At 40.9% G+C, this 13905-nt stretch overlaps 1 protein-coding gene across 1 annotated transcript in view; it reads right to left on the bottom strand.

Moving 5' to 3' along the window:
• Positions 1-13905, bottom strand: part of DNAH3 (dynein axonemal heavy chain 3) — a gene marked incomplete at both ends in the record, with an annotated part of 188647 nt that overhangs the window by 24103 nt on the left and 150639 nt on the right. The window contains one exon of the mRNA XM_082858163.1: positions 12239-12437. Within this exon, the coding sequence (XP_082714289.1) occupies positions 12239-12437 (199 nt within the window). The remainder of the gene's footprint in view (positions 1-12238; positions 12438-13905) is intronic.

Genomic DNA, 13905 nt, shown 5'->3' with positions numbered 1-13905 from the left:
CAAAAAACAGAGATAAGACTATTATTAAGACATTCTGCCTGAAACTTACAGCCCTGCAGTGGCTACTTCTCATATTTGGCAAAGAAAAAAAAAAAAAATCCAAGGTCTTACAGAGGATTTTTAGGCAGAAGATATGTTGTATGATACCATAATGATGGATACATGTCATTACATATTTGTGCAAACTTGTAAAATGTATAACACCAAGAATGAATACTAATGTAAACTATGGACTTTGGATATAATGATGTGTCCATGTAGGTTCATCAGTTGTAACAAATATACCACTCTGGTGGGGGATGTTGATAATGAGGGAGGCTAGGCATGTATGGGAATAGGGGGTATATGGGAAATCTCTGTATCTTCAACTCAATTTTGCTATGAACTTACAACGGTTCTGAAAAAATACAATCTTAATTTTAAAAAAAAGCCCAAGCTTCTCACCATGGTCTGGGTGGCCCTCCAACCTTGCCCACCTCATCTTTGCCTTGCTCCCTGGTCTTCAGTCACAAGAACCTTACTTCAATTCCTTGATGATCCCAAGTGCTTCGCTACCATGAGCTCTTAACCTAGGCTGTAAATGGCATCTAGATGGCTCCTGGCCAGACTTCAGGCTCATTTTAAAAACCACCTCTCTGTGGAGCATTTTCTTTCATCTCAGAGGCTAGAACATCCATTCTCTTTATAGCATTGACGGCAATCTGTGATTTTTTTTTTGGTTTAGTTTTGATTGTCTGTCTCTCCCTCAAAGCTGTAAGCTTCTGGGGAGAACAAGATGGCGGAGTAGTATGACACTGAGCTCACTTCCCTCCATGAACATATCAAAAGTACATCTACACGTGGAGCAGATCTCACTGAAAACCAACCGTAGACTGGCAGAAAGACTCTTCTACAACCAAGGCTATAAACAGAGATCCGCATGGAGTTGGGTAGGAAGGGAGGAGAAGCAATGAGGTTGGGACCTGTGCCCCTAGGAGGAGATACAGAAGAGGAGGGGATATCACAGGCTTGGAGATCCTCCCTGGGAGTGAGGAGTTCAAACACATATTGGGCACACTTGGGGTCTGGCACCAGGAAGATAAATTCCTTCAGCTGACTTGAAAACCAGTGGAACTTTTAGGACAAACTGAGACACCACTCATAAAGAGTGCACACAAGCTTGCCTACTCCCGGGAACACGATGAAGAAAGCAGATTGAAACTGCCTGGGGCACTGACCAGCTTCCCACCACTGCCCCAGTATGTGCCCGGCCTGCACCAAGTGCCTGCCCCAGCTCCTCTAGCTCTGGTGTAGCTCCCCACTAGGGTGAAGGCTTCCATTGCTGCGGAGAGTGTGCACTTGTGGGGGTGGGGTGGGGGTGGACCGAGCTGGTCCAGACCTGGCACTGCATCTTAATGGGATGAGGGTATCCATTGCTGGAGCTCATGGAGGCAGTGGATCAGGAGCTGTCTGAAGCTCCGACTGGTGTGCTGGGACCATCCCAGCACACACCTAGCCCACACAGGGTGCCTGCTCTGGCCTCCCTCGCTCCAGAACTGCTCCCCTCTGGGATAAAGGTGCCATTGATGGGAGGGGGAGAACACACATTTACAGAGAATGGAAACAGCTTGGACCCAACCCGCAGGGCTTCTGCTCCAGCACCATGGGACCTGCCCTGCCCCTGACGGGGTGGTGATGACCACTCAGCACAGGAGAAGGCTCATCTCACACCCAGCTCTGGCTCTAGCCCCTCCATCTCCAGCCCCCTTCCCACCAAGGTGATAGCTGCCAGCAGACCCTGGGGAAAGATGTGACCCATGCTCACTTCAAGATTCAGCTCTTCCACCAAAGCCACTGGGCACACATAGACTGCAAAGGGACACTCCCACACAAGAACACTCCTTTGAGACTGGGATAGGTAACTGTTTCATGTACTTTCATAGAGACAGAGACAGTTAAACAAAATGAGAAGACAGAGGAATATGTTTGAAACAAAAGAACAAGGAAAAAACCCTAAAAAACAACTAATGAAACAGGAATAAATAATTTACCAGATAAAGAGTTCAAAGCATTAGTAATAAGAATGCTAACTGAACTTGGGAAAAGAATAAATAAGCATAGTGAAAATTTTGACAAGGAACTAGAAAATATAAAAAAGAACCAGTCGGGGGCTTCCCTGGTGGCACAGTGGTTGAGAGTCTGCCTGTCGATGCAGGGGACGTGGGCTCGTGCCCCGGTCTGGGAAGATCCCACCTGCCGCGGAGCGGCTGGGCCTGTGAGCCATGGCCGCTGAGCCTGCACGTCCGGCCCCTGTGCTCCGCAACGGGAGAGGCCACAACAGTGAGAGGCTCGCGTACCACAAAAAAAAAAAAAAAAAAAGAACCTGTCAGAGCTAAGAATACAATAACTGAAATGAAAAACACAATGGAAGGAATTAACACCAGACTAGATGATACAGAGGAACACATTAGTGATCTGGAAGATAGAATAACAGATATCACCCAGTCAGAAGAGCAGAAAGAAAGACAAATAAGAAGAAAAATAGGAAGCAATGAATGAGATCTCTGGAATAACATTAAATGTGCCAACATTTGAATTATAGGGGTTCCAGAAGGAGAAGAAAGAGAGAGAAAAGGGGCGAAATGTATTGGATGAAATCATGGATGAAAACTTCTTGAACCTGAAGAAGGAAACAGATATCCAGGTCCAGGAATCACAGAGAGTCCCAAACAAGGTGAACCCAAAGAGACCCATGCCAAGACATATAATTAAAATGGCAAAAATTAACGAGAGGATTCTAAAGGCAGCAAGAGAAAAACAGAGTCACATACAAGGGAACCCCCAGAAAGCTATCAGCTGATTTTCCTGCTGAAACTTTGCAAGCCAGAAGGCAGTGAAATTACATATTTAAAGTGCTTAAAGGAAAAACCCTACAACCTAGGATGCTCTACCAGCAAGATTATCATTCAGAATTGAAGGAGAGATAAAGAACTTCTCAGACAAGCAAAACCTAAGAGTTCAGCAATACTAGCCAAACCTAAAAGAAGTGTTAAAATGTCTTCTTTAAGTGGAAAAGAAAAGGCTATAACAAGAAGTAAGAATTTATAGGAAAGGGAAAATCCCACTAGTGAAGGCAAATATATAGAAGAGGCTGTGGATCAACCACTTAAATAAGCTAGTATGAAGATTAAAAGACAAATATTGTTTAATCAATTATAACTACAATAAACAGTTAAGGGATAAACATGAAGATGTAAAGTATGACATCAAAAACACAAAACATGGGGGAGGGGAGTAGAAAAACATAGCTCATTTAGAATGTGTTCAAGCTTAAATGACTATCAGTTTAAGACAAGTAGATACAATTATAGGTCAACATATATGACCCCCATGGTAACCACAAATCAAAAATCTACAATAGGTACACAAAAAATAGAAAGGAACATAGCATAAGACTAAAGAAAATGATCAAACCACAAGAGACTAAAAGAAGAAAAGAACTGAGAACTACAAAAACAACCAGAAAAGAAGTAACAAAATGGCAATTAAGTACATACCTATCAATAATCACTTTAAATGTCAATGGACTAAATGCTCCAATCAAAAGATACAGAATGGATGATTGGATAAAAAAACAAGACTGCTGCTTATAAGAGGCTCACTTTAGAGCTAAAGACACACAGACTGAAAGTGAGGGGATGAAAAAGATATTTCACACAAATGAAAATGAAAAGAAAGTGGGGGTAGCAATACTCATATCAGACAAAATAGACTTTGAAACAAAGTCTATAACAAAAGACAAAGAAGAGCATTATATAATGATAAAGGGATCCACATAAGAAGATATAACATTTGTTAACATATATACACCTAATATAGGAGCACCCAAATATATAAAGCAAATATTAACAGACATAGGGGAGAAATTGACAATAATACAATATTAGTAAGGGACATTAATAACACCCTACTTACATCATTAGACAGATCACCCAGACAGAAAATCAATAAAGAAACAGTGGTCTTAAATGACACATTAGACCAATTGAACTTAACAGATATCTACAGGAAATTCCATCCAAAAACAACAGAATACACATTCTTTTCAAGTGCACATGGAATGTTCTCCAGAATAGATCACATGGTAGGCCACAAAACAAGTCTCCACAAATTTAAGAGGCTAGATATTATATCAAGCATTTTTTCTGATCACAACAGTATGAAACTAGAAAGCAACTACAGGAAGAAAAATGGTAAAAACACGAACACGTGGAGACTAAGCAACATACTATTAAAAACCAATGGGTCAATGAAGAAATCAAAGAAGAAATCAGAAAACACCTTGAGACAAATGAAAATAAAAACACAGCTTTCCAAACCCTATGGGACAAAGCAAAAGCAGCTCTAAGAGGGAAGTTTATAGTGATACAGGCCTACCTAAAGAAACAAGAAAAATCTCAAATAATCAACCTAATCTGCCAACTAAAGGAGTTAGAAAAAGAAGAACAGTCAAAGCCTAAAGTCAGCAGAAGGAAGGAAATAATAGAGACTAGAGAAAAATAAATAAAATAGAAAAGACCAATGAAATGAAGAGCTGTTGTTTTTTTTTTTTTTTTGAAAAGATAAACAAAAATGATAAGCCTTTAGTCAGGCTCATCACAAAAAAAGAGGACAAAAATAAATGAAATAAGAAATAAAAGAGGAGAAATAACAACAGATATCACAGAAATACAAACCATCATCAAATAATATTATAAATAATTATAGGGCAACCTAGAAGAAATGGATAAATTCCTAGAAACATACAATCATTCAAGACTGAATCAGGAATAAATAGACAATCTGAACAGACTAATCACTAGTAGTGAAATCAAATTGGTAGTCAATTAAAAAAATCCCAGCAAACAAAAGTCCAGGACTGGATGGCTTCACAGGGGAATTCTACCAAACATATAAAGAATGGCTAATACCTATCCTTCTCAAACTATTCCAAAAAACTGAAGAGGATGGAACACTCCCAAATTCACTCCATGAGGCCACCACTACCCTGATACCAAAACCAGACAAAGACACTACAAAAAAAGAAATTTACAGGCCAATAATTCTGATGAATATAGATGCAAAATATCCTCAACAAAATATTAACAAACTGAATTCAACAATATGTAAAAAGGATCATACACCATGATCAAGTGGTGCATTCATTCCAAGAATGCAAGGATGGTTCAATACCCACAAATCAATCAATGTGATACACCACATTAACCAAAGGAAAGATGAAAAAAATCACATGATCATCTCAATAGATGCAGAAAAAGCGTTTGTCAAAATTCAATATTTAATAATGATTAAAAACGCTCATCCAAATTGGTATAGAGGGAACATATCTCAACATAACTAAGGTCATTTATGACAAACCCACAGCTAACATCATACTCAATGGTGAAAAGCTGAAAGCTTTTCCTCTAAAATCAGGAACAAGATAAGGATGCTCATTCTGGCCACTTCTATTTAACATATTATTGGAAGTCCTAGCCACAGCAATCGGACAAGGAAAAGAAATAAAAGGCACCCAGATTGGAAGGGAAGAAGGAAAACTGTCACTATTTCCAGATGACATGGTACTATATATAGAAAACCCTAAAGTCTCCAAGAAAAATAATAATTTTAACTGATAAATTTAACCAATAAATAACTGATAAATGAATTCAATAATGTTGCAGGATACAAGATTAATATATAGAAAGCTGTTGTTTTTCTATACATTAATAATGAAAGAGAAAGCAAGAAAATAATCTCATTAAAATCATGTCAAAAAGAATAAAATACCTAGGAATAAACTTAACCAAGGAGGTGAAAGACCTGTACTCTGAAAACTATAGAACACTGATGAAGGAAACTGAAAATGACACAAATAAATGGAAAGATATCCCACATTCTTGGATTGGAAGAATTAATGTTGTTAAAATGTCCATATTACCCAAAGGGATCTATAGATTTAATGCAAAAACCTATCAAAATACCAAAAAGAGAACTAGAACAAATAATCCTAAAACATACATAGAACCACAAAAGACCCTAAATAGCCAAAGCAATCTTGAGAAAAAAGAACAAAGCTGAAGGTATCACAGTCCTTGACTCCTTGTATGGTGTTGATACAAAAAAAAAGATACAAAGATCAATGGAACAGAATAGAGAGTCCAGAAATAAACACACTCACAGTCCATTAATCTACAACATAGGCGACAAGAATATACAATGGGGAAAAGACAACCTCTTCAATAAGTGCTGCTGGGAAAACGGGACAGGTACATGTAAAGAATGACACTAGAACATTTTCTCACACCATATATAAAAATAAGCTCAAAATGGATTAAAAACTAAATATAAGACTGGAAACCGCAAAAGTCCTAGAAGGAAACATAGGCAGAACACTCTTTGACATAAATCATAGCAATATTTTTTTTGGATTCATCTCCTAATGCAAAGGAAACAAAAGCAAAACTAAACAAATGGGACCTTATGAAACTTAAAAGCTTTTGCACAGCAAAGGAAACTATGGATAAAACAAAAAGACAACCTACTGAATGGGGGAAAATATTTGCAAATGATATGACTGATAAGGGGTTAATATCCAATATATATAAACAGTTCATACAACTCTATATTAAAAAACAAACAATCCAACCAAAAAATGGGCAGAAGACTTGAAAAGACATTTTTCCCAAGTAGACATTCAGATGGCTAACAGGCACTGAAAAGATGCTCAACATCGCTAATTATTAGAGAAAGCAAATCAAAACCACAGTGAGGTATCACATCACAACTGTCAGAACAGTTATCATCAAACAGACCACAAATAACAAATGTTGGAGAGGATGTGGAGAAAAGGGAACCCTCAAATACACTGGTGGGAATGTAAATTGGTACAGCCACTATGAAAAACAGTATGGAGGTTCCTCAAAAGACTAAAAATTGATCCAGCAATTACACTCCGGGATATGTATCTGGAAAAAACAAAAACAGTAATTCAAAAAAACACATGCACCCCCAAGGTTCATGGCAGCATTACTTACAATAGCCAAGATATGGAAACAACCCAAGTGCCCATCAAGAGACGATGGGATTAAGAAGATATGGTATACATATATACAATGGAATATTACTTAGTCATAAAAACGAATGAAATACTGCCACGCAGCAATGTGGATGAATCTGGAGGCTATTATGCTTAGGGAAATAAGTCCAACAGAGAAAGACAAGTACTGTATGTTATCACTGGTATGTGGAATCTAAAAAACAAAACAAATTAATGAATATAACAAAACAAACAGACTCACAGATATAGAGAACAAAGTAGTGGTTACCAGTGGGGAGAGGGGAGGGAGAGGAGCAATATAGGGGAAGGGGATTATGAGGTACAAATGACTACGAATAAAGTAAATAAGCTACAAGGATATATTGTATAACATAGGGAATATAGTCACTATTTTATTATAACTTTATTTTTTTAGATTGGCATCATTTTATTTTTTTAACATCTTTATTGGAGTATAGTTGCTTTACAATGTTGTGTTAGTTTCTGCTGTACAACACAGTGAATCAGCTATACGTATACATATATCCCCATATCCCCTCCCTCTTGTGTCTCCCTCCCACCCTCCCTATCCCACCCCTCTAGGTGGTCACAAAGCACCGAGCTGATCTCCCTGTGGTATGTGGCTGCTTCCCACTAGCTATCTATTTTACATTTGGTAGTGCATATATGTCAATGCCACCCTCTCACTTCGTCCCAGCTTACCCTTCCCCCTCCCCATGTCCTCAAGTCCATTCTCTACATCTGCATCTTTATTCCTGTCCTGCCTCTAGGTTCTTCAGAATTTTTTTTTTTTTTAGATTCCATATATATGTGTTAGCATATGGTACTTGTTTTTCTCTATCTGACTTACTTCATTCTGTATGGCAGATTCTAGGTCCACCCACTTCACTACAAATAACTCAATTCCATTTCTTTTTCTTGCCAAGTAATATTTCACTGTATATATTTGCCACATCTTCTCTATCCATTCATCTGTCAATGAACACTTAGGTTGCTTCCATGTCCTGGCTATTGTAAATAGTGCTGTAATGAACATTGTGGTGCATGACTCTTTTTGAATTATGATTTTCTCAGGGTATATGCACAGTAGTGGGATTGCTGGGTCATATGGTAATTCTATTTTTAGTTTTTTAAGGAACCTCCATACTGTTCTCCATAGTGACTGTATCAATTTACATTCCCACCAACAGTGCAAGAGGGTTCCCTTTTCTCCACATCCTCTCCAGCATTTATTGTTTGTAGATTTTTTTGATGATGGCCATTCTGACCGGTGTGAGGTGATACCTCATTGTAGTTTTGAGTTGCATTTCTCTAATGATTAATGATGTTGAGCATCCTTTCATGTGTTTGTTGGCAATCTGTATATCTTCTTTGGAGAAATGTCTATTTATGTCTTCTGCCCATTTTTGGATTGGGTTGTTTGTTTTTTTGATATTGAGCTGCATGAGTTGCCTGTATATTTTGGAGATTAATCCTTTGTCAGTTGCTTCACTTGCAAATATTTTCTCCCATTCTGAGGGTTGTCTTTTCCTCTTGTTTATGGTTTCCTTTGCTATGCAAAAGATTTAAAGTTTCATTAGGTCCCATTTGTTTATTTTTGTTTTTATTTCCATTTCTCTAGGAGGTGGGTCAAAAAGGATCTTGCAGTGATTTATGTCATAGAGTGTTCTGCCTAGGTTTTCCTCTAAGAGTTTTATAGTGTCTGGCCTTACATTTAAGTCTTTAATCCGTTTCGAGTTTCTTTTTGTGTATGATGTTAGAAGGTGTTCTAATTTCATTCTTTAACATGCAGCTTCCAGTTTTCCCAGCACCACTTATTGAAGAGGTTGTCTTTTCTCCATTGTATACTCTTGCCTCCTTTATCAAACATAAAGTACCGTATGTGTGTGGGTTCATCTCTGGGCTTTCTCTCCTGTTCCATTGATCTATATTTCTGTTTTTGTGCCAGTACCATACTGTCTTGATTACTGTAGCTTTGTAGTATAGTCTGAAGTCAGGGAGCCTGATTCCTCCAGCTCCGTTTTTCTTTCTCAAGATTGCTTTGGCTATTCGGGGTCTTTTGTGTTTCCATACAAATTGTGAAATTTTTTGTTCTAGTTCTGTGAAAAATGCCGTTGGTAGTTTGATAGGGATTGCATTGAATCTGTAGATTGCTTTGGGTAGTATAGACATTTTCACAATGTTGATTCTTCCAGTCCAAGAACATGGTATATCTCTCCATCTGTTTGTATCAGCTTTAATTTCTTTCATCAGTGTCTTATAGTTTTCTGCATACAGGTCTTTTGTCTCCTTAGGTAGGTTTATTCCTATAATAACTTTATCTTTTTTTAAATTTTTTTAAAAAAATTTATATTTTATTTATTTATTTTTGGCTGCACTGAGTCTTTGTTGCTGTGTGCAGGTTTTCTCTAGTTGTGGCGAGCGGGTGCTACTCTTCGTTGTGGTGCATGGTCTCATTGCGGTGGCCTCTTGTTGTGGAGCATGGGCTTCAGGCATGTGGGCTTCGTTAATTGTGGCACACGGGCTCAGTAGTTGTGGCTCGCAGGCTCTAGAGCGCAGGCTCAGTCGTTGTGGTGCACAGGCTTAGTTGCTCCATGGCATGGGGGATCTTCCCAGACCAGGGCTCAAACTCATGCACCCTGCATTGGCAGGCAGATTCTTAACCACTGCGCCACCAGGGAAGTCCCCTTATAATATCTTTAAATGGCATATAATCTAAAGTAATTTTGAGTCACTATGCTGTACACTCAAAAACATAATATAATAAATCAAGTATACATTTAAAAAAATCTGTATGCTCCTTCTGTGTTTACTACAATCTGGCACAGTGCCTAATTATCAGTTTTCAGTATGTATTGAATGAATGTTGCCCCTTATCCCAGTCACAGATGAAGAGGGCAACCGGATCCATGGGTATGTGTTTTGAATATTCTTTTTCAACTATGGGAGGTGGGTCGGATGGAGCGCATTAGGCCGTCCTTGTGATGAATCAGTCCTTCTAGTGAGTGAGTAAGTGAGTGAGGCTGTCTCCAGACAAAGAGTGAGGGTGGGGGAAGCAGCTTGCAGACTTGCAACAAAACAGAAGGCTGTCCTTGGTCTGCCCAGAAACAAAGCAGGGCCCTATTCACCTTAGCAGCCTTCATGCTGACTAATGAATGAGTGAGCCCAGATCCCATCCCAGGGCAGTGCTCCTTTTGTTAATGTGTTAGAAAAAAGTCAAACTCTTTGACTCAGGTAATTATAAACCCTTGCCAAGTTCAGGCTCATCAAAAAAAATTGTACTTGAGATATCATATTAGGTACAACAGGTCAAATATGTCCTATTCCTAAAGCAAGCTTAGACACCAAAGAAATATTTCCCATGAAAGTTTTTGTTTGCATTCTAGGAAATGATCTGCTTTGTTTAAATTCAAGGTACCCAAAACTAATTTAATTGCTCTTCTGCTCCGTCCCAAAGTACTGGCTAAATTCTGTGGGTTACATGAATAGTACCCAAAATTCATTTCAATTTTAAAATAAGAAAGGTGAATGATGCATCCTGTGCCCACCATCAATGATACAGGAAGAGAACTGATTTTTTGTGACCTGGCCATGCTTTGCGTATCTCAGCAGTTCTCAATCCTGGCTGCACCTTAGAATCACCTGGGAGCTTTAAGAAAAATACTAATGCTCAGGCCACACCCTAGACCAAAGGAATAAGAATCTCTAGGAGTGGGGGCAGGGGCTTTAGCATTCTTTAACCTGCCAGGTGATTCCAGGGTGCAGCCAGATTATACCTCAGCTGCTTCCCTAGAGGAGTCTCCTGTAATGTCTGCTCCCTGCTTGTCAATCCTGATCACCTTTGCATTTCTTCATGTGTTATTTGGCCTGAAACCAGCCAAGGAAGAGGGAATGATAAACAATGGGAAGCAGAAGCCAGAGTCTCCCAAATGAGGGATCAGAAATTTCTAACATATCGGAAGGAATGGAGAACAGCAGGACTGTTTGAAGGATACGAAGATTCAAAAGATAGGAAATATCACTGGAGATGGTTTATAAAGTCCTTGTTCAATTCTTAAGACACTGGTTTTACTGCAAGATCCTGCATCTAATTTGGATTTTAAGAATGAATTTTCACGTATTCATGCTTCTAAGGCTTGATTATATAAGCTTTCCTCTTTCCCTCCCCTATTCCTTTCTCTCCTCTTCTAAGTTTCTGTTTCCTTGTCTTCCTCAGGCCCATCAGTTTCAGTCTTTCCCTCCCTTGCCCCTGTCTCTCTCCCTCTAATCCTTCACCAGCAGCTCTTGTTCCTCCTCACCCCGTCCCCAACCCAGACCTCTCCTGTTCTCTCTGTGTGCCTTTGTCTCCCTGTCTCTGTCTCTCTTCCTTCTGGTCTCTTCTTCCCACTCACTCTCTATTTTCGTATGTCTCTGTATCTCTGGGGGTCTCCGTCTCCATTTCTCACTTTCAGCTTTTCTGTCTCTCTGCCTGTTTTTGTTTGTTTCTCTCTCCCGCCCATATCTTTCTCTCTCTGTCTCTCTATATCTGACATGGTTAGGAGTCTCTCCCTCCCTCATTCTCCTCCCCACCTTTTGTCTTTCTCCCTCCTGATTTCTTTCCCTCCCAACCTCCCTCTCCCTGTTCAGGATCTCTTCGCGTCTATGTGCTTGCATATGAAGGCGTCTAGGTGTCTGGGTCTCTCCCCATTTATTTCTCAGTCTCTATCTCCTTCTCTCCATCGCTCTGTCTCTGTCTCATTCTCTTATCTGTTTTTCTTCCGGGTCTCTTTCTGTTTCTCCTTCATCTTTCTCTCTCTAGCTCTCTCTGTTTCTCGCTCTTCCTTTCACCCACACTCTACTCTGTGTGCTTGCTCTCTATCTGTCCTCTTGTCTCCATGACCTTCATTTTTGTAATGATTTGTAGGCAGGGGCCTTGACTGAGCTTGGCTTCACCCAAAGATGGCTGCATTTTCCTTACTGACTGAGAGGAGAGAGGATGGTGAAGAAACACAAGTGAGCGCACACGCATCCTGGTGCCTTTCTTATTTCCCCCAAGACACCACGATACTGCCTGCAGGCCTGGGGCCGGATGAGCGGGGGTGCTGGCAGCCTTCCTGCCAGGGGAGCACAGCCCGTGCAGGCCGCTGGGTCGGGAGGGGTGCGGGTTTGTGGGGTGGTTACCGCTGCCACTAGGGTCCGGCTTCCTCTCTGGCCTCAGCCCCTTCATCACACAGATGCTCTCCATGACCAGCTTGACAGGACCTGGTGGGTTCTGCATCGACTTCACCAGTGAGATGTCTGCCGGGTTCAGGGTGTCCAGTGCAGCGAGTGCAGCCTCCAGAGCCGGCATTGCCTCTGCCAGATCCCCTTCACATTCGTTCTGCAGGCGGTACAGAGACAGAAGGGGTGAGTGCCTGGCGCCCGGCACACCGGGCGTGAAGCAAGCTCTGCTCCTGGGGGAAGCAGCAGAAGGGAGAAGAGGTGCCTCCCGCCCCAGTGTCCTTCCAGGACACTGCTCCCTCCCGGAGGTTTGCATGGCGAGGGTGGCTCTCACAGGCAGCAGGGAAGCATGCATGCATTTGGGAGCTGTGGTTTGGATGCCTTGGACATTTGAGAATTTACCTGTTTTGCGATCTTAAAAAAATCATGCTTTTGGTTTTTAACGAATTCCCAAGAGATATATGCAGTCAGTGACCTCATACCCATTGATCAAGGATGGGTTGAGAAGATGAAGTAAAGAATGAAGCCTAGGGGTGAGTGACAGATGGGAAGGGGATTAGGGCAAGTTTGGGGAAGAATAAGGCATGGGGGGTGGGAGAATGTCAGAGATGGGGTGAGGGTCTGGGATGCACTGTAGCTCAGAGATGGGGTAGGGGTGGAGCTGGGGACAGGGTAGAGTTTAAGGCAAGACTTTCAGGAGGAGGAATGGGGATAGAGATTAGAGCTGGGTAGTGAGTTCTGGGAAAAGGAGACCGTATATGTTTTGCTCATTATTTCTTTGTTTGAAAGCAAAGCTAACATAATGGAATATTATTCAGCCATAAAAAGAAATGAAGTGACAATTCATGCAACAACACGGATGAACCTTGAGAACATTATGCTAAGTGAAAGCAGCCAGACAGACACAAAATGCCACCCCCTCTATGATTCCATTCACATGAAATGTGCGTAAAAGGAAAATCCACAGAGGCAGAAGGTAGGTTAGTGGTTGCCAGGGGCTAGGCAGAGGGAGAAATGGCTAGCGACTGCTAATGGGTACAGGTTTCTTTTTGGGTAATGAAAATGTTCTAGAAGTAGATAGTGGTGATTGTTGTGCAACTTTGTGAATATACTAAAACCTCTGAATTGCATGATTTAAAAAGGTGAATATTCATGGTATGTGAATTATATCTCAATTTTTTTTAAAAAAGGGAAGATTAACATTATAAGATTTCAGAATTTCATAGATTACAGTTGGCCCTCTGTACCTGTAGATTTGGAACCACGGGTCCAGAGGGCAGACGGCAGGGGCTTGAGCATCTGCGGATTTTGGTATCTGTGGGGTGGGCCGGGGGGGTGGGGTGGGGTGGGGAGGGCTGGACCCAATCCCCTGCAAATACAACTGCATTTAGCAGTTCAATTACCAAATCCTCCAACAACAACAATGAAACGAGGACTCGAGAGGGAAAATGAGTTAGCCAAGGTCACAAAGCTGGTCAGTCAACGAGCCAAGCTCCAATCCTGGGCCCCTGGCTCCCCACTCAGTGAATTTTCTGTTAGTCTCCCAGCGCAGGGACTGATCACACAGCCGTGACTGAAGTGAAACTTCAAAAGAGAATGTTAAAAGTAGCATGTGTCGAAGTCTATGT

The sequence above is a fragment of the Leucopleurus acutus genome (assembly GCF_964270905.1).
Source record: "Leucopleurus acutus genome assembly, chromosome: 16".
Lineage (NCBI taxonomy): Eukaryota > Metazoa > Chordata > Mammalia > Artiodactyla > Delphinidae > Leucopleurus > Leucopleurus acutus.
The sequence above is the reverse complement of the archived record's forward strand: the minus strand, read 5'-3'. Positions and strand labels throughout refer to the sequence as shown.